At 41.2% G+C, this 22,447-nt stretch overlaps 1 protein-coding gene across 1 annotated transcript in view; it reads left to right on the forward strand.

The window, feature by feature from the left end:
- ankef1a (ankyrin repeat and EF-hand domain containing 1a) overlaps positions 1-11,260 on the forward strand; it is a 36,257-nt gene extending 24,997 nt beyond the window's left edge. Inside the window, exon 10 of the mRNA XM_079645465.1 lies at positions 11,216-11,260. Coding sequence (XP_079501591.1) covers positions 11,216-11,245 — 30 coding nt within the window. The 3' untranslated portion in view covers positions 11,246-11,260. The remainder of the gene's footprint in view (positions 1-11,215) is intronic.
- The last annotated feature ends 11,187 nt before the right edge of the window (positions 11,261-22,447 follow it).

Raw genomic sequence — 22,447 nt, forward strand, 5'->3', positions numbered from 1 at the left:
AATGTAGAAAAGACATCAGAAAGTGCATTTTGCATGATAGGTCCCCTTTAATGTTCAAAAAGCTCATTATTTTTCTCATACTGCCTGTGCTGCAGCACCTCTTTTCAGCCCAGTCTGCTCTGATTGGTTTAGCTGACCAGCATTGATGTGATTGGTCAACCGCTTAGGGATGTGTCGCAAAGTTCCCCCCCTTAGCAAATCACGTACAATGTGTTGTATCGCTAGCCAATAGAATCACAAGTGTCACATTGTGATGTCACCAAGTTTATGAAATTAAACAGAGGAATTACAATTGAGGTGTTTGAGGCAGGGGGGGACTGTGTGGGGGATGAACTCCCTCCGGAGGTATCAATGGGATATTAGTCTTTGCGGACCATACACAAAAACCTACAGTATACAACACATAACAGGAAAGGGAAAACCCCACAGAACATAATAGGGCCTCCTTCATTAAAACTCATTACATCATGATACTGAACACAGCATACTTCCACAACTTGGAAGTTAAAGTTAAATGACAAAATAAATTCACAGTTCAAAGTTTAAAGAAATTAATTTCCTGTAATTTCATGCTGAGATGGATTCAATGCTCGTGGTGTCTCTGTTTCCCTGAAGAGCCAATAACTGTAAACATAGTAGCAGGGCTATGGAAATGCTGTGTCTAGTGAAACAATGGCGGGCGTTGCACTGATCCTGTTTATCATCCATAATTGATGAGGGAGTCATGTTCCACAACGGCCTGAATGACCGACTATGTAACTGGACAGGTGTGTGTATGTGTGTGTGTATTTGTGTGTAAGCATTCTTTGCGGGCGTGGATGTCTGGTACCTGTGCAGGTTTACTGAGTGTGCAAATGTATTGCTGTGTGTGTTGCAATGATTCATCATTCATTAGTGCAGCCTTGGCAGTGCCATAGATCTCTTTAGCTTTCCAAGCTATAGATTCCAATTTGCTGCAGGCCTGGGACTTTTATTATAAGGATATTGATTTGAATTTCATAGTGAGACCAATAACGCTGGGTGGTAAACAGAGGACTGGCTCTTGGCTCAGATAAACAGACCAAGTCCTGGGAAAGAGAACAAAATCAGATACACAGAATACCTGGCAGGATAGATTGCACCTGCAGCATTTTACTGACTTTACTTCCTCCCTCAAACTAGGAATGGAAAACAAGTACAGTTGCAAGAAAAAGTATGTGAACCCTTTGGAATTACCTGGATTTCTGCATAAATTGGTCATAAAATGGAGGAAGCCACTGCTGTCCAGAAAAAACATTTCTGCACGTTTGAAGTTTGCAAAAGAGCACCTGGATGTTCCACAGCACCAGGGGCGGATCTAGAAACATATTCATGGGGTGGCAAGAGGGTGGCAGGAGAATTTCAGGGGTGGCATCCCCTGGCAGAAGTATATGCTGATTTAATCGCAGTCATATCAATCAATGTTAACTTGGAAAGCCACAATATTTATTTTAACTCAATAAAATTAGGTGACATTATTGTGGCACATCAGTAAAGCCATAAATATAAATATATAAGGTGGCAGACATAATTTAATACATTTTAACTGAACAATAACTGAATGAGTTTGTCTCACTCTTAGACCAGCAGGGGTACCAAATCTATGCAGACTACTGCAATAAGTACATTAATTAACTGTCTCATCGATGTTTGTCTGTATGAATATGATAATATTAACAATCATATTATTCCTATCAGCTGTCAATCCCTTTTATGATTCACATATTCAGTGTTATTATTAAATAAACTATATTTTTTGGAAGAGTTAATGATTGTTCCTCAAGATGCTTGCTCACCCTCCTTCAAATTTGAAAGACAAGTAATTACTATCATAAATCGAAATAATCAAAAGAACAGTTCAGCACCCCACAACTTCTTTGCAAACACTTACAACCTTGACTTTACATCAGAAAGAACAAACATTAAAGAAGTGAATAACTGCATCAGTTAGGGTTACAAAACGTGTATTCAGCTAAAACATATACATCGCTGCAGTTATTATCCAGTGGAAAGTCCTTACCTACTGTCCTAGTTAAATCAAAGTGGTTACACGTAAGGTCATCATCTTAACAGTTTATTATGCTCATCGAGTCATCTATGAGCAGAGCATCAAGTTGGCATGCCTATAACAGCTGAATGTGGCGATTACCATCTTGTTCAGCAAAACGCCTCACAAACTCATTAAGATTTAAAGCTATGGTGTGTTTTGATTCAATGCTGAGTACAGCCAAACTTGACAGGCTCTTCTCTGTCATTGTAGACCGCAAACAGTTGCGGCTCCAGAGTATTTTTGTTGGGTAATCTATGGTAGGGCTAACCTATACAGTGGAGGGGCTCAAGTCAGTATTTGCAATGTAATTACATACACACTCCCCTTGACAGTGAAACGCCACGTGTGAGGTTTAGATTATTTCCCTGTCTCAATCCAAATCGAACTGTATGAAATAAAAAGGCAAATTTGTATTGTAGTACATAAAAAGGGCGACTTGGAGCCAATCCTGCAATTTCCCCACAGGTGAAAGAGTTGACATGCTGAAAACCCAACCCCTGCAGGGGGGTCTGGGGGGATTCTCCCCCAGGAGATTTTTTGAAATACTAACATAAAATACACATTCTGGTACTCTCTTGAGAAGAAAAATAAATAAATCTATTACTACACGACATATTTAAAAAAAATGAATGCCATTTTAGTTTTTTGTTACTTTGTTCTGAAAGCTGAACCTGCTGCTCCTCACAGAGAGAAGAGGGAAGAGGCTATGCGAATTACTTTACATTGAGGATAAGGGTGGATAGCTCCCATTGTTCTGTGTGTCAAAATGAAAGACAGCCCACACACCTATCAATCATTAAACTGTGGGGTCTTATTTCATTACGTGTTGATTTCTATCAACACGTAATGTTGTATCGATGTATTTAGAGATGTACTACAGCAAAAGTATTCTCCGTCGGGACTTCCTGCAACAACACCACGCCGTTATCTTGATTCTAATTGGCCAGAAGACATTATCAAAGATGTTCTATTGAGAAGACGATCACTATGTGACAAAAGTTTTCAAAACCGTTTCTAGTCTTCGGTATTTCCAGACAAGTGGCTACTGAAATCAATCTTACTAACTGTTGTCTGTGTGATTTACTCCGCGCGAATTGGCAGACTTTATTTTGCTTACTTTAACATCATTTTTCATGGTGGGGCTAAGGTGGGGCTAAGCCATTTCTTGGCATGGCTGTAGCCTACCCCAGCCATACCCTGACCCTGACCGCAAATACCTCATTCCTTCCTTCTACTTGGATCCGAAATGCTTCTCGTTTTGTGCTGTCCTCCCGTTGAAATGAAACCGCCGCCAATCATATTTCCAAGCTTGCGCCAGGGGGGGGAGGGGTTACAAGGTTCGCGTCTTGTGCTGCATTCACTTGCACTCGGACATTAGAGATTTTCTCTCATAAATGTCCGATGAGCCACAGTTTTTCTTTCAAAACAAAGCTGCCAACTGGGGTGGCAGCTGGGGTGGCAAGGCATTTTTCTGAGGTGGCAGCTGCCACCCCGTGCCACCCCGTAGAACCGCCATTGCACAGCACTACTGGCAAAATATTCTGTGGACAGATGAAACCAAAGTTGAGTTGTTTGGAAGGAACACAAAACGCTATGTGTGGAGAAAAAAGGCACAGCACACCAACATCAAAACCTCATCCCAACTGTGAAGTATGGTGGAGGGAGCATCATGGTTTGGGGCTGCTTTGCTGCCTCAGGGCCTGGACAGATTGCCATCATCGACGGAAAAATGAATTCTCAAGTTAATCAAGACATTTTGCTGGAGAACTTAAGTCCATCTGTCCACCAATTGAAGCTCAACAGAAGATGGGTGATGCAACAGGACAACGACCCAAAGCACAGAAGTAAATCAACAACAGAATGGCTTCAACAGAAGAAAATACCTCTTCTGGAGTGGCCCAGTCAGAGTCCTGACCTCAACCCAATTGAGATGCTGTGGCAAGACCTCAAGAGAGCGATTCACACCAGACATCCCAAGAATATTGCTGAACTGAAACAGGTTTGTAAAGAGGAATGGTCCAAAATTCCTCCTGACCGTTGTGCAGGTCTGATATGCAACTATAGGAAACGTTTGGTTGAGGTTATTGCTGCCAAAGGAGGGTCAACCAGTTATTAAATCCAAGGGTTCACATACTTTTTCCACCCTGCACAGTGAATGTTTACATGGTGTGTTCAATACAAACATAAAAACATATAATTGTTTGTGTGGTTTTAGCTTAAGCAGACTGTGTTTGTCTATTGTTGTGACTTAGATGAAGATCAGAACACATTTTATGACCAATTTATGCAGAAATCCAGGTAGTTCCAAAGGGTTCACATACTTTTTCTTGCAACTGTATATTCTTTAAAAAAAATAAGAAATTACATTTAATCTATCTCTATCTGTCCTTCTACAGACTTATGAAATACATTGTCTGTTGGTAGCTGTAAAACCAATAGTGTTGTAGAGAGTGATTTAAACAGATTCCATGATCAGCATAATGAAAACACCTGAGAAACTGAACCCTGTGATGTTGTAATTTAATATGCTGTTTCCGTACAGGATATATTGGCTTTACTTTACCTTTTTTCTTTAAATTATAGGAATGGAAGTTTCCTCTATCCTTAAAAGAGTTCATTAATGTTGCTGGCAGTGATCTTAAAAAGCAGAGGGGTTCCATTAGCCTTACACCACAGCATTTTTCTGCCTCATTTTACCTTGGCTTTCAGTGAAGATCAAATCGTTTTAGTCTGCAATATCTTCGTACAGCATAAATACTTTAAAACAATTTATGTAAAGAAACACTGTTGTACATTTGTCACCTGATCATCTTTCAATGATATTCTAGAATATAAATGGATATTTTATGCATTGCAAGAGCAGATTTTTTGATAGGTCTGCTAGTTTGTGGTCCAAAAACATTGATGAATTTTCATAAAAAATACTATATATTTGTTAAGTGGTTCATATTAAAACTTTAAGCAAACACATTAATTTTACAATCCTAAGGAAACAAACTTACATAAAGCCTTAGTCACTTTAAACTAACATCTAACTATCTAACTAATGATATGTCTTGAAACAAATCTTGGCTTGAAGTCCAGCTAGCATAAAAAGGGTTTTGTAAAAGAAAATAGCAAAACATTTTAAGATATCCTAACATTTAGTTTAGAGATCATAACATTACAACACACCCGAGGAATACTGTGTTCATTGCTGGGGATATTATTAATGTTTTCATTAACATCTACAGCTGTAAAAGCACAACAAATGCGCTGTGCTAGCCAGCCAGAGGCAAATTGCAGAAAGACTTAGCAACAAGCCTGTAAAATCAATGAGGCAAAGATCAGCTAACATTATGTTACCTAATTATATTTTGTAAAGTAATATCGAAATAGTCAGGTGGTTTTGTTAACCTTGATGATATCAGTGGAGAATGTGTGGTATGGACGTATTACAACGTATGCTCAGTATAGCTCCTAATTTAAACAATGTGATAGTAATTCTTTTTGGAGTATTGACTGAAAAACAAAAAAGCTGAAGACCAATCTAATGTCAGACAAAGTGCAGGTTTAATCAGGTTTTTTTAGATGTAGTAGTGTCTTATAAAGGTTTTGGTGCATGTAAATGGTCTGCAAAAGTAGTTTCTCTCCCCCCCCGCCTGAAACACCTCCATTGGATTATTTTGTTTAGTTATGTAACATAATAACATCACCATTTAACACTAACGCAAATAGTGCTTGGCTAGTGCTCCAACACATTGTACGAGGTAGGCTAAGGGGAGGGACGTCTGTTATCGGTTGACAATCACAACAGAGCCGGCCAGCTAACCAATCAGAGCAGACTGGGCTCTGGTTTCAGACAGAGGGTGAAAAGAGGTGCTGCAGTATGAGGAAAATAAAGAGCTTTGTGAACATTAAAGCATGGAGACATAAACTCTACATATGCCTACATATGTTATATGTTGTGCCTCTACTAGAGGCACAACATAATATAATAATATGTATCATATATATATATCATAATATGACCCTGAAAATTAGCATGATAAGGCCCCTTTAATTACAGTATACTTGAGTAAAGGTAAATATATGTAAAAGAGATGCATCTACTAGCTGCAACAAGTCCACTGTTATAGAGAAAAGTTTAACAGCTGTTGTTATGGCTTTGCATTTGGCTCTGTGTTATACTGCAGTATCATCTCCACCCTCCCCAAACTGTCTCCTTCAGCCCTTTGGAAAAAAAAGGAAATGAGAGAGGGGCTCAGTCGCTCACTCTCTCTTACACACACACTCGCACACACACACACTCCTGTTGATTAAGGCCTCCTCAGTGGCCAATTCCTCAGCAGTAGTTGGATTCTTGAAGCAAGAAGGACACTTTAATCAAACCTCAAGCAGGAAACACAGTCATAAAATATGAATGTTATATATAAGGAATTGTCAGCAGGGCTGTACTGATAAGCCTATAAATAATACATATGCATGTTATATAAAAGGGGATGACAAGGAGAGAGGACAACATGACTGCTATGACGAGTAGTTAATAGACAAATCTATTTTATTTAACAGGAAGTACATTTTAAGAGTATGTTTAGAGAAGAGCTTCCCTTCCTCTTGCTTCTGTGGTGCATTTTATATTATAACGTATCATGGGGCCTAATGAGGAGTCCGAAGACTTTTTGTCAATTGCGATTATGTTTCTCATTAGCATATTTTCTGCACATAGCATTAAACATTCTCACTGTATTCTCTCTCAGAAAAATAATGATGCTGCATCCATGGCTGCAATTTGCAATAGCCCGAAAAGCAAAAGATGCAGATGGAAAATCATTAACCTGAAACACCCCTGAATATTCATATGTTCCTGATGGTATCGTACATGCATTTAAAGATGGAAACGTGCTTCAGGGTGACGGATTACAAGGAGTTAAAGTGAGAGGAGGAGGATAGTGGGCGACTGAAAAGGAGGTTCTGCATGGGGGTTAAGCCCCTGTCACACTGTCCCGAAATTAACACCAGATGGACACACGATAAAGGAAATGTTCAAATTTGGCTCTGATCGTAACAACATCGGGCCATTCGTGAGGGAATCTTAAGCCATCGTATGACCGCCGGTGGAGTTTCTCAGGCTCCGGCAGCAACTTTGTGTGCGGTGGCAAAATCTTTGGCATGCCAAATAATTGCCGAAGGCCCTTGCGAAGGTTCATTTTCATGTTGAATTTGTGTGTCCATTTTGCCCTTCGTAAGGCACTCGTTAGGGCATCTTGTCAAATCGTGTCATCTTCGTCTTTACTTCGTGTGATCATCGGTGCCATCTGGCCTTTTTCGCCTCACAAAGACAATACGAAGGAAACAAGAAGCTGCCCGATTGCCTTAGGAAGGCAACATGGCTACGTGAAGCCCTCGCAATGCCGTCGTGTAGCCATCGTATTATCATACGATGACATCGAGATTGCATTTATTGCACAAAAAAATCATGTAAACATATTATGTAAATAACCCAATTTGTGTTTGGTGAAACTGAAAAGGATATTACATTGTTTTTATTACTTTCGTTGTAACTTTCGTTCGTATGCCTTAAATGTAATTTAAGTTAACTTCCTGTTTTATTTAGATGCTTTTATTTTGAAGGCGAGTTTACGCTGTTGACAGGAAGTTGTTGTTGCTATGGAAACAACATGACGGACATATACATATGACATATCAAGACGGGGAAAGTAGAGAATAAAGTGTATGTTTAAATGTTAGCACCCCCCGAAGAGGCACAAGCTCTTACGTTGAGTCTGGATAAATTCTAAATCATCAGTAAAGTCTACGACCATATTTTCGTGTGTGGTTCGGGTGCCATCGTGTGGCCTTCTGTAGGCATCGTACTTCTTTCGGCTGTTGCTTGGCTGTTGACCAAGTACGGGGCCATCTTCGTGCGAAATTCACAATTCCATATTCGTGTGTCCATCTGGTGTCAATTTCGGGACAGTGTGACAGGGGCGGTAGGTCAAGAGAGAAGGATGGTTGTTTTTCAAGTCAGACACAATAGAAGGTGAGATTTAGCTGACTTGTACTGTATGGGTATAAAATAAAGGGATTAACAAGTGGACAGGAGAAAAAAAACTGAAGTGTATTCTGAAAATGTGGCTGCGTCATTAAATATCAAACAAGGGGTGTCAGGGAGGGGATACCCATTTTCAAAATTTAGGAAAAAGAGGGGGCTGTGAGGGTGGTTGGGATGGGTGTGAGCTGTGGATGCAGGAGGGAAAAGAGGGGGTGTTTTCCAAAAGCCACTGCAGAGCCTGAAGTTGAGGAGATTTTTTTTGCCAGAGATTTGTTATGCCGGTGCCGCTGCTGCACCACTGAATTGATGAGGAGAGGGGAGAGGGGAGAGGGAGGGGGAGGAGGGTCAGCCTGGTCGAGGGTGTTTCACTGCAGTGGAGATTTTTTTGTCCTCCTGCTACGCATGGATAGACCCCATCCCCTCTCTCCTCTGCTTTCATTCTCACTGGAGTCTCATCTGTCTGTCTTTGCTTGTCTCTTTCTGTCCTCATCCTCATTTTCCCCCAGATGGGACTCTGCTGTCTGATCCCTGGCGCCTCGCTGGCCAAAAATAACCTGCCAACCTCTGGTGAAGTTGTGGCAAGGTCTTGCCATGTGCAGACACTGCAAGCTAGCCAAGAACAACACTTTTTCTAAATAGCTGCATCAGCGTCTGGAGACACAATTCTATTAGACTTCTTCTTCTTGAGTTTAACAGCAGGGCAATTTAAATGGTGTATATGTAGGGTGTGCTAGTTCTACAGTAGGGATACAATGATTTGATCTGATGAATCACTATTAGAAATGGAACAGGGACTGCTTTGCATTCTGGATCGGCACTGCCGATTACTTATAGCAACAGGAGCAGCCGTCAATTTCTATCAGCTTTCACCGGTCATTTGTCAGCTGTTTTGCATCCGAATGAATACAGTACGCACTAAATATAAATCTCCTTATAGAGAGATGCTTTTGACAGAGGCACAGGCATTGGAATGTTTTTTTCTTGACAACTTGCCATTAATAACAGTGATCGATGGCAAGTTGTAAAGATCCATTGACTGTTATTTTTCTTCTTTTTGTTTCTCTGGTCCTTGGAATTGCCTTCACCTTTAAGTATTTAAAAAATATGGCCAGTATATTTATGTCATGTTGTAAGTGGTATTCACTGTATATATAATGGTTTGTGTTTGAAGTTCAGCAATACTTTTTTAATATAAACATTAAAAAGGCCATATTATGCTTATTTTGATTGTCTCTTTCCGTGCAGTGTGTTACAGTATATAGGTTGTTTGCTTAATGGTCTGCAAAGGCTAAAATCCCCAAATTCCCTCCAGAGAGAGTTTCTCTCCCACACACACTAATGGCGCATTTACACTGCAGGCCTCGCTCGGTTTGGTTAGGCCTTATTAGGCCCGGCTCACTTTAATGCTGCGCTCACATTACAGTTTAGGAACTGGGGTAGTATCTATAGTAACGCAGTGTAGGCGGAGCCGTGACGTCATCTTCAATGAGCGCCCCAGAAAAACCACACAGCCGTTAGCTCTTAGCACTCAGAGCTCACAGCTCTTCTGTTCAGAAACTAGACAAAAGTTAAACAAATACAAACCACAGACTGCCTGTGTCATGGCGAATACAGTCGCTGGTTTATTTATGTCTGTATAGGCCGTTGTTGTGAGTGTGGACGGTCGGAGCATTTACAACGTTAGCTTAGCCAAGCTCCATTTAGAAAACTTGCATTTTAAAAGGTTTTTCGCCTGCCGTCTGTCTGCAGACTTGTCAAAGCATTAATTCATGGTTTTTACTAACCGGTATCAGTATGTTGTTACTTCGGCATCATTTTGAAACGTGTATTACAATTAAATCACGGTAAAATATGTTCATCTTGTTGTAGTTGTAGCCCCCTTGACAGCGATTCTCTCTCTAGTTTAGCATACTCAGCCCGACTCAGCCCTGTTTGTTAGCCTCGATAGAACCACGATTTAGTCGGGCCAGAAAAAAGGTGAAAAAGTAGCCCCGGGCCGGAACTAGGCCAAGTGTAAGCGCAACCAAACACAGGCCCCGCACGGCTCGGCACGCTTAAAGCGAGCTCCGCGCTGTAGTGTGAATGCGCCATAATAGGCTAAGGGGCGGGACATCTCTAAACGATTGACCAATCGCAAAAGAGCCGGTTAGCTAACCAATTAGATCAGACTGGGTTCTGGTTTCAGACAGAGGGTAAAAAAAGGTGCTGCAGATTTGTAAACATTAAAGCATGGAAACATGTCACAGTAGAGGCACAACATACAATTATGAACCTGCAAATGAGCATAATAGGGCCCTTTACGCTGACACCTTACCCATCTGGCTTATTTTACTGATGTTGGCTACCACTCCTTCATAGATTAGGAAACTAATGAAATGTATTCGCATGGCCCATTCTTTGTTTTTGTTGGTCGCACAACAGTGCCTATTGACCAATACATTTAAATTGGAAGGGTTAACGCCACTTTGCTTGATAAATTGGTACATTTTTGTCTGCAGGTTGCGGTTGCTAGTTTCCATCAAAGATGCTGCTTTTATTTACAGCAAATTGTGAGAAAAGTGACTGATGGAGGAATTCATCCAAAAAAGAACAGCAATCCAAAACAACAATGTACAAATGACAAAGCTCTTTAGCGGCCATATTAATTATAACATGACCAAAATGAACTGTGGAATAAAAAATAAAAAAAACTCCTTACTTTCAGAGTTGTATAATGCCAGTCAGGGAGTGCAGCAGGTCACATGACACACTTCTGCTGCCCATATGTGTCTCTATTCACACTCCCTTTGATGACGAGTAATCACTGCTTTGGTGTGAGCCAAACTATTCCCAATTGCTGATTCATTAAGAGCAACACATCTGCTTGAACCTTTAAAAAAACGTTAATCAAAGTTAAGCTAATTCTGTTTCAAACAAGAGATAGTAACATAACTAGCTTCATTTCTTAGGATGCATGTGTTTCCAATGCATGTCTGTGTTAATAAGATGTGTATGATAGCGTTCAGGTGTGTGTACAGCATGAATTGAATATAATGTGCATGCTATTATTAATTCATTGGGTTAACAGAAGAGCTAAGAGCTCTGGTTTCTCTCTGTACGTGTGTGTGTCTCAGTGTGTCTCTGTTTTAGTGTGCCGGGTTTGAACTACATTAGGACAAGAGAGAGGGAAGCTGATAGAAAGGAGCAGGAAGCCAGACCAAACATGGGCACAGGTGACGCAGAGGATACCCAGTCTCCATAGCAACAGGCAGGTGCAAGACAGTGGGAGCTAATCTAGCTTTCGATCTGCTGAGGTGAAACATTTGCATGCACACCAGAGCCCGATGTACACACACTTTCAAAAGACAAAAGAGCTTTGCGTGCGATTTCTGGAGGAAAACACACACATGTGAAGAGCCACACTAATACATGCATGCTGAGCACATGGCAAGAGCAGATCATGTGTCATGAGTAATGTTGCCAGTAATGTGTGATAAGCTTGACTGCGCCCTCACTGACCCTACACGCACCTACTGGGAACGCCTGTCACGTTGAAGATAGAGGGGAGGATGAAAGGGAGTTCTGAAAAAGAGGAGAAGGATGAGGCAGGGGAGTTAGATTAAAGGGGAAGTGGAACTATAGGGGAGAGGAGCATTGATCTGTACCCCGGGGGGGGAGGGGGGAGAATACATGATGAAGAGGAGGGAAAAGACAGAGGAGGCAAGTGAAAGAGAGGAAAGAGGTGGAGAGCACAACACAGGAGAGGAAGGGAAGTAAAAGGGAGGAAAAGTTGAGGGAAGTGAAGGCGGTGTAACGTTAGCAAACAAAACACAGAGCATACTTCTTAAGTACAGGCTATAGGTGGATTGGATACCAGCCCGTACTGTTACCACGTAGATCCACTTCTTATTGGATTTTAACGTGTTTTTAGCCAAATGTTATCGTACTAATATTCTTACAATGACAATTCTCTCACACTTGTTTAGTGGGTTCAATGTGTACCCGCAAGCATTGAGGTGCATTAAAGGGTGGGAAAACATTAGAATTTCAACTTTAGTGTCAATTACATTATTTAGGACTATATGCTTAATGTCAGAAAGAGATGCTTGTTATGATGCCAGCAGCACATGTTTTTATAGATGTATTAACTTGGCACTATGAACACTAAAATAGCTCTGATTCAGAGAACTTATTTCCCTGGCCCCATATGGATGAAGAAGATACTCAGCAGTAAAACCTTCTTGGCTTCATGCATCGCGGAGAAACTTGAATAGGAATAAATGGATCTCTGCCTGAAACGCTGCGTCCATTTCTTCACATACTTCAGTGGTTAAGAGTCTTGGCATGCTAACATTCAATTAAATCACAGAGTGCTGATAAGCTGGTGGATTTTGCCTTGCAGGAAGTTGTTAAACTTGATCCTGAGGGGTTCCTTAATGTGCATGCCAATTTAATGGCACTCTATTCAGTAGGTGTTGATACATTGAACTCAAACAAAAATGGCAAAAAACGTTCATCATTGGGGTGCGATAAATCTGTTATAAATGTAGTGCCTATCCGTGGATTAGTGGATATGGAGCTATACAGTTTGTACATTGACACTATGATCACTGGTGGCACTAAAGCTAAAGTCAAGGGGTCAACAAAGTCAGTAAGAGTGATTCTCTTGGGATCATGAATATCTGGCAAAAATGGTATGACAATACATGACAGGAGTTTATATATTGATAATAATATGTTGAATTATTTTCGTATGGACCCTAATGTTTGATTGCCCATTCCTAGAGCTGTATGGCTAATCATTTTGTTAATAATTACAGAGGGACGAAAATAATAAATCAAGTTAGTAAGCAAATGTCTTTTCTATAGAGCTGCGACAAATATTTTGAAGCTTCAAAGCTTATTTCGTTGACATCATTTAACATTTAAATGCATTCAATTTTGCATGTCTGGTTCTTCAGTTTGAACCCTGAATTTCTTCACAATTGCAGATGAAGATTAGGCTAAACGAATATTATCATCCTATTTATAGGTCTAGATTCCAGTGGTTGCAGCATTTCCAAAAACTCCAAAGAGTTCTGAAATTCCAAATGTATATATACTATTTATTGAAAAGAGATAGAAGTAATAATTTCCAAAATGCAAATAATTTTTTTATCTAACAAATCAGACATCAGACATTGTTGGAGTTTAGCCTTTAAAAAACAAAAAATAAATAAAATGTCACATTCAAATAGAAGATTTTGTGTTTTATTTACATGGAGTGATGACAACATCATAATATGACGACAGAAATTCAAAGCTTCACTCACAAACTTTATTAGAAGCTTTGGTTGTAAAATATGACAAACTTCTATGGCCTGTGTTGATTAAGAGCTTTTTTAAATTTCCATTCTCAATTGACATTTCATCCCCAAACATGCAGCAGGACAATCTCAGCTGTTCACTCAACGTTTATGTGCAATTTTATATTCGCTCATATGCACATATGGGAGATTGAGAGAACACACACTCGGAGTTCAGTCGGCAGTAATGTCCTGTGAGCTGGCCAGGAGAGATGTCTGATTCTGGGCCAGTGCACCCTGGCATCTCCCCTCCCCTTTTGCTCCCTTTTTCTCTATTGTATTGTCCTTGTGCTGCACTCTATTATGTATTTTATGAGACAATACCAAGGGTGTGTGTATGTGTTGTAGTATTAGATAAGGATTCTTACATAACCTTGTGTTGCATCATGTGGTGTTCTGTTTTTCGCTCTGTTCTTCTCTGCTCTGTTACACTCAGCTGTTCAATCTTCTAAATGCAGCTCTTTTGTGTTGATTCACAAATACAAGATACAAGCCAAAGTCTGCTACACCAGCAGGAAAAAACTGAAGGAAGGAAAATAGAGAGCAGAGACAAAAAGAGAAGAGAAGGATATTCAAGACGAGAATAAATGTGGCGTATGAGGTGTGGAGCAGCGGTTCGATGTGAATCGATTGTCTGTCTGACAACCATCCTCACCATCGGACTCAAGACCTTCAGTCACACACTTATCAATGTCGCCACTCACTCTCCAACTATCAATACCTCAATTATCAGATTCATTACTATTCTCCCCAGTGGACTGGATGAGACTGAAAGCTACTCTCCAAGCAGATCTCTATAGATGTGCGTTCGCTCACAGTTGAGCAAAATGACAAACAATGCAACAGTTAATTGTTATCAGAAATTAATCACAGAATCTGTTATGTTTCTGATAAAACTCAGGCTCTGATATATGTTCATTTTTAAATGAAAGTGTTCTCCTTGAAAAAACTGAATTGATTTATGTTACAAAATAAACCTTTGATTTCATTTAGTCAAGTCAGCAAGACAACCAAAGCCTTTGCAAAATGGATTTTACCACTGATGCAAAAATAACAGCTTGTCCTCCAAAAAACTACCAAATAGGTCGATTGTTCAGAAGCTTATTACGACGTATAGTCACGTTTTAAAGTGTAGCACCTCTAGTGGTAGTGTAAGAAACAACAATTTGCGGCATATGGGCTGATGCTCCCGTTGATTGCAAATGCTCCGGTGGCCGGGTCATATATTTAAGCAATAGCTCACGACAGGCCGTGGTATATGCTCATTATATCACAGCTAAGGGGCGTGGTTCGGCCCGACGCGAAGCGGAGGATTTTATTCACATACCTTTCCTGTGACATTGTGACTTGACCCTCTGACTGGTTAAAATCTATACCAAGAAAATTGTTTAATTTCCCCAGGTCTTTCATTTTAAACCTATCATTAAGCATCATTTTGACACTTTTCAGAACCTCCTCATTGTTAGCAGCAATTATCAGATCATCAACCCATACAATCAGAATCACTTTTTCGTTTTGTTTTTCCCTTGTGTATTGACAGTGATCAGCAGGATTTTGTTCAAAACCGTTTTCAGTGAGATATGCATGTAACAGAGCATTCCAGTTTCTGCCTGACTGCTTTAGACCATATAGGGACTTCTGTAATTTGCATACTAACTTTTCTCCAGTTTTTTGACTTTTTCTCATAACCTTCAGGTTGTTCCAAATAGACCTCACAATCAATGGGTGCATGCAGGTATGCAGTTTTCACATCCATTTGGTGTAAAACGAAATCTTCCTGCACTGCCTTTTGCATGACAACTCTAACAGTTGTCATGTCAGCTGTAGGTGAGAAAGTTTCCTCATAGTCAATGCCTTGTTTTTGGCTGTAACCTTTTGCAACAAATCTTGCCTTATACTTGTCAGACCCATCAGTATCACACTTGAGAGTATAGACCCACCTACCCCCCACTGCCTTTTTGCCTAGAGGCAACTGGGTGATCTTGAATGCGTCATTCTCTTCTAGTGACTGCATCTCGTCATTCATTGCATTGACTTGGTTGACCCTATGGCCTCCTGGTAATTTTGTGGTATGTCACAAACTACTCTATAACAAGAGTCTACACATGTTACCAGTTGGTCTACTGTATCATCAGTCTCATAATCCTGTAAGTGCATTGGCTTTCTCCTAGCTCTAGGTGGGTTCTTTCTAGCCTCACTCTCAGTGCCTGGCTGTTCACATTCAGCCACAGAAACTTCACCTTGAACACTTTGACCTGATGCATTTCCCATTCTTTCATCAACATTTTCCTCATTGTCAAGGACCCTGGGGTGTACCTCTCTGTCCTGACATTCAATGTGTGACCCAGGTGTCTGTGTTTCTTTCTCTTTGGCTGTCTTGTTTGTGAATTTCACCAACCTGTGTTTTTGGACCTTATCTGTGTCTGGACAGTACACAAGATAAGCTGGGCTGTTCTTATCATATCCAATAAAAATGCCCTGCTCACATCTGGAATCTAACTTCCCCTTCTCTTGTGTGTAGGCAAAACACACAGATCCAAATTTCTGAAGTTTGGACAGGTCTGGCTTCTTGCCTGTGAGCATCTCATAAGGTGTTTTCTTTGTGCGATTACTGTAACACCTGTTTCTTACATAGGCTGCCGTCTGTACAGCATAATTCCACAGTGTGTCTGGCAACTTACTGTCTAACAGCATACACCTGCCCATTTCATAGAGGGTTTGCCAACCTCTCTCTGCTGTGCCGTTTTGGTGAGGTGAATAGGGTGCAGATGTCTCATGTCTAATCCTATTTTTGGTTAACAGTGATTTGAATTCTCTATTAGTAAATTCGCCACCGTTGTCTGAACGTAAACATTTTACTTTTGCATAAGGTGCTGAGTCTGCCAAGAACCTCTCTCTGGCATGTATTGCATCACTTTTGGATTTGAGAAAATAAACAGTTATGGCACCCGAATAGTCGTCCGTAAAAGACTGTGCATATTTGTGCCCTTCTAAGCTTGGGGTTCTCATGGGACCGGCTAAATCAGTGTGGACCAGCTGTAAAGGTTCTGTAGCCTTTCTGTCTGGCTCCCTATTCCTTGTCTGGGTGAATTTTCCTTTTGTACAAATTTCACACAGCTGTGCAGGCCTGACTGCACTGCCTCTTATCTCCATGCCTTTTACCACACCCAGTAACTTTTGTACATCCTCATAATTGCAATGTCCCAAAATGTCATGCCAAGTTTGCATGTCGTGGCACACATTACATTTATCAACATTTTTCTGAACAGTTGGCAAGTAAAACAGATTACCACTTTCATGGAAGTCAAACCGGTTGTTACCACTCTTGGTGATCATGTGGCTGTCCCCCTTCTTGAAAGTGACAGTCGCTCCTCCATCTGTTGCTCTTGCCACTGAGAAGATATCGTGTGGATATGTCGGCATATACAGTGCCTCATGCAGCTGTGCTCTCTGCTGACGTCCATTGTTGTCTAGCAGATAGATCAGCGCTGTCCCTCTGCGTTGCGCCATCCCGCTGCATTTGGTCCCATCCGCCAGCTCGATTGAATGGGTGTCGGGCTGGAATGTGTTGTCAAAGCTCTTGAACTTGGCGATATCGTTCACTATGTGGGATGTCGCTCCGGCGTCCACCATGATGCCCTTCTTCTTTACGTTGGCTGATGGCCTCTCGCTGTTTGCCTGCTTGGCCATGAAGCAATGATCCTCGTCGCCGTTGTCCTCCTCTTCTTCCTCTGCAACCTTCCTGGCTCCGTCTTCTTTTCCCTTTTTCCTGCACAGGGACTCTGTGTGTGTGTTGCTCTTGCAGTGACTGCACCACACTTTCTGGGTGCACTTTCTTCTAATGTGTCCTTTTTCTCCACACTTGTAACAAGTCACTGAAGTCAGAGTGGGTTCTCCATTCTTCCTGTGTGTCTTGGTGCCTTGTCTACTTTGCCTTGTGTTAGTCTTCATCACACTGTCCATAGATCCAGTCGTCCTCATCTTCTCAGATTCTTCATAGATCCTCAGTCTTCTCTTGAAGTCTTTAAATGTAACATCATCCTCGTTCTGTGTTACATGGACAGCCAGTGGCCTGAATGAATCTGGCAGTCCATTCAAAATGGTGGCTACAAGTAGCCCATCACTCATGTTCTCTCCTGCATCACGTAGAGCTGCAATTATATTCTCAGCCCTTATCATGTAATCAGTAACAGTTTCATTGTCTGCCATTTGTATGGTGGTCAATGATTTATACAGGTTTAGAATCCTTGGCTTGCTTTTTCCTGAATAGTGCTCCCTCAATAATTTCAGGGCTTTCCTTCCATCCTCGGCGGCATCATGTCTTATCAATGATAGGCTCTTATCATCCAGGGCATTCACTAACTGTGCATAACAGTCTTCATTTTTTCCTGGATCTGCAGCTAATGCGGCTTCACCCGTGGGCACTTGCAATTTTTTTTATTTTAGCTTCAAAATGTGCAAACGGCTAAGGAATCTCGTCTCCCACAGATAATACTTATCTTCTGTTCCATCGAATAAAATCTGCTGGGATGTTCCTGCTCCGGCCATTTTTTACGTTGCATCCACGTTAACACGTCTTCTGTACAACATTTAACATGTTAAACCTTCAAAACTATCTAGATATCCCTGCCCTAATGCCAAAGGAACTGCACACTGAATATGTTTTGCCGTTTGATGTCTATGTCTGGACCGCTGCGTCAAAAAGGAGGGCTTCTGCCCAGCTTCTGCCCCGTTACTTCTCCGCTGCTTTCTTGTTTTCAGCCCAACGGTATACTGTTTTTCTCAGACGCGGAGGGATACTGACTTGTTGTGAAAAGTAACTTACAATTCTACCCGTGGTATACCTCAGTATATCACGGCTAAGAACCAATCAGATTGCTTTATTTGACTTGTCCGTTTTATAATCACAAATAACCCTCTCTGGAAAGTCCTAAATTGCAGAATAGTTTGGCCATTAAAATGCTTTTTGATTACATTTCTAGCGAGAAGTGTATATTGTACTTTTATAAAACGGACAAGACAAATCAAGCAATCTGATTGGTTCTTAGCCGTGATATACTGAGCGTATACCACGGGTAGAATTGTAAGTTACTTTTCACAACAAGTCAGTATCCCTCCGCGTCTGAGAAAAACAGTATACCGTTGGGTTGAAAAGCAAACTGCAGCTTTTCATACTGGAACAAGAAAGCAGCGGAGAAGTAACGGGGCAGAAGCCCTCCTTTTTACGCAGCGGTCCAGACATAGAAATCAGACGGCAAAACATATTCAGTGTGCAGTTCCTTTGGCATTAGGGCAGGGCTATCTAGATACTTTCCAAGGTTTGACATCATGAATTGTGCTACTTTTAAAGCAAGCAACAATGTTTTCAAATCTGTAATCAAAGAGGTCCGCAAAAACGCTATCGACCAATCAGATTGCTTGATTTGACTTGTCAGTTTTATAAATATATTTAAATTTCTTCCGTTATGAAACAAACTTACAAAGCATAAAATGGAAACATTTAAGATTAACTTCGACCTCCGGGGGGGTTTTACTATATGGAGGAGTGGATTGAGCAGTGCCGATCTCCAGAAAAAAAAGCACCTAAACTACGACATGCAGAGCTACGTGAAGAGCAGGTAGACCATACTTGTCAACCCTCCCGATTTTCGCGGGAGACTCACGATTTCATTGCCCTCTCCCGGTTTCCTCCCGGGGTCATATTTCTCCCGCATTTCTCCCGATTTCTGACAAAATCAGATTTACTCAGGACTTTTTCCACTCGGACTTTAATACAGCTACTCCATTGTTTGGTTTCCATGGTAACACGTCTCTTTAGTAGCGCGCGCAACTCAAAGTCTGAGAGGGTGAGGCAGAGAGTCACAGAAAACAGAACAAGGATCGACAACTACTCTACTCTCTGCTCACTCCTTTCCTGTAAAGTACAGGTCCAGCCCACACATATGCTCCAGGCATGTTAATTTTAATCTAACAAATCCGGCGATCAACTAGCACCTCCCCCCCCCCCCCCCCCCCATTTTGCATTTTGAAAGGCTCCCGATTTCTGAGGTCTCAAGGTTGGCAAGTATGAGGTAGACCAACTGGAAAAGTACCACCATTCAAAAGCTTTCTGATGCGGGTCTTGAAACAAAGAAAGCAGAGAAATTATGACCGTTAGTGGCCACAGGTGCGAAAGCTCTCTCCAGAGCTACTGGAAGCCCAATCTCGGGGACCGGAGAAAGTGGAGCAATATTCTCGCCACGCCAAGCAACAGCCTAGAACAACCTCAACCTATACAAGTGACCACGTAAGCCATGCTACTGATGCTGGACAGGTTTTCAGTGGATGCACAATAAACAGCAACATACCCATTACTGTAAATAAACAACCACATAATGGATCAACGCTCTCTGTCTAATATGTTCGCTAGCTGTTAGTGTTGTTGCATAGCAACCACCTTGCACTATGTTTTGTGCAGAAGGCAACGGAGAGACTATTTTATTTTGAACATCATTATTTACTAATAAAAACTATTTAAATTAGAGTGTATTTTTCTTTCATATTGCCACACTTGGTAACCGTTTTATAAAAGCAATAGCTCACTTCAGGCTTCGCGTCGGGCCGAACCACGCCCCTTAGCTGTGATATAATGAGCATATACCACGGTCTGTCGTGAGCTATTGCTTAATTAGAATCCACGTCTAGTGTGAGTGAATATTGGCATGCTAATTTGTTTGTATACGTCCTATTCATTGTCTCAATGCGCTCATACATCTTAAGAAAGTTATCACCAAAAATGTTAAGAATGTTTTTAGAGAACGTTATCCTACCTTTCAGAAGAACATTCTGGGAACCAAAATAAAAAGTCCCACAGAAAACCTTTTAAGAACAGTCACATCAAAGGAACGTTATATAAAAAAACTTTCTGTCATCTCAGGCCTCAATAACATCCTCAAAACTTCCTCTGAATGTTGCAGTTACAACGTTATGTCTTAGTTAACTTTAAACCTTATAGGAACATTTTTTGAAATAATAAACATCCTAAAAAGGTTCTTTGAACATCAGATTAAAACGTTTCTTTAAAACATTATTAGAACCTGTAGGTAATGTTAGCCAAAGTTGTGAGAACATTCCCCGCTAGCTGGGTACACACCTTAATTAACAAACACATGACACGTGGCAAAACAATGATCAGATATTTGAATGCTTCATAGATTTCAAAAAGGCTTTCCATTCTATTTGGCACAATGGTCTTTTTTTACAAAGTTATTAAATCAGGTGTAGGGGGTAAAACATGTCATCATTAAATCAATGTACACAAGCAATAAGTGCGCTATAAAAATGGTCAACAAAAGAACAATATTTTTCTCTCAGAAGCGTGGAGTGAGACATGGCTGTATGAGTCCATTTCTATTTAACATACATTTTAATGAATAAGCCACTACCCTAGAGACTTCTGAAGAACCTGGCTTCACTCTAGATGACTCCTGCACTATGCAGATGACCAGGGGCCTCATGTATAACGCCGTGCGTAGGATTGACGTGGGAAGGTTGCTTACGTAGTAGAAATCCGAAAAATAGGTCAATACATTTTCCGCCACTTTCCGATTCACCAAACATTGCGTACCGGCGAGGAAAGTGCGTATGGCACTTCCTACGCCGGTTTCGCTTTATAAATCAAAACCGACTCGAAATGCGGTGCAGCTTTTGCGGGCTTTACGTAACTCCCATATTTGCCTATAAATAGTCAAAGAAACGCCCTTTCATTCATTTATTTTTGACTGACTGCATGCAGATCGCAGGAAATAACGACAGAACAGCTAAAAAAAACTTCTCACACTGTGTCAGATTTTGGTTATTTTGGGGAGGTCGAGATAAATCATATTGTTTGGTGGATACAGTTCGAACCAGAGTAGCAGCATGGAGGTCGGATCGTCACCAAAATAAATAAATAAGTGTTCAGAAAAAGGCTAATGACAACAAAAATACACATAAGCCTCATCCCAATACCCCTCCTCGACTCCTCTCTTCCCCTCCTCCGGGACTTGACCCGGAAATCGATCAAAACACGCCATTTTGAAGGACGTCCCAATAGCTGAAATGAACATGGAGGAGTCGAGGAGGGGTGAGGGAGGAGAGGTGCGGGAGGAGACGAAAGGGAGGATACACGCGAGCAGACTACGCCGAAGTGTTTTCACTACTCGCGTATAAAAGCCCCCCCCCCCACCTTCACAGCTGGTCCATTTCAACAGAGGAAAACAGACAACTGGAAGATGAGTGGAAAAGCGTCACATAAATGTATAAGTGCTCACAGCTCCGTGGGAATTACTATGTGCAATTCATTTCTAAAAGGCGTTCACACTATAATTATATTTTTATTTAAATGTAGGCTACATTTCACACCAAAACGGAACACAAAAGCAGGACCAACCATCATACATTGAATTCCTTGACTAACAAGAGAAAGATTCATTCATTTAAATAAATGTTTAACAACAAATGGGCCGGTTCTAAAGGGTTATTCAGTTAAGCCCGATGAGAGGGGATACAGCTGTGCACATGTCATCATTAACAGACGTCGTTTAAGAGTGACGTTTGAGTGAACGAGGACATCCCAATTAATACCTGAGGACTCTTCTGTCCTCGCGTTACCTCCTCGTGACTCTCGCTCACATCTTACGGAGGCGGAGCTAAGACGCAAGGAAGGGAAGCGAGTGAGGGAAAGGAGGAGTCGAGGAGGGGTATTGGGATGAGGCTATTGTGTAAACAAAACTAGATAGCGATTATGGAGAAGGAAAATTATGTTTAATCGCTTAAAGAAACACCCTTTGAGAGGAGGACACTGGAGGGAAAGCTGGGAGTAAAAGAACTCGGACCTGATCAGCCTGACATAGGCTACAGGTAGGCTATAGGTTAAGGACAGAGGAAGGCAGTATACGTGCTCTTTTTCAAGGAGCTGGTTTAGCAAGAAGGCGTGGCTAACTATCTGTAGCAACACCAGTGCTATATTTTGCTTCCCCTAACTTAAAAAGCAATATGTTC

The sequence above is a fragment of the Notothenia rossii genome (genome assembly GCF_949606895.1).
Source record: "Notothenia rossii genome assembly, chromosome: 8".
Classification (NCBI taxonomy): Eukaryota; Metazoa; Chordata; class Actinopteri; order Perciformes; family Nototheniidae; genus Notothenia; species Notothenia rossii.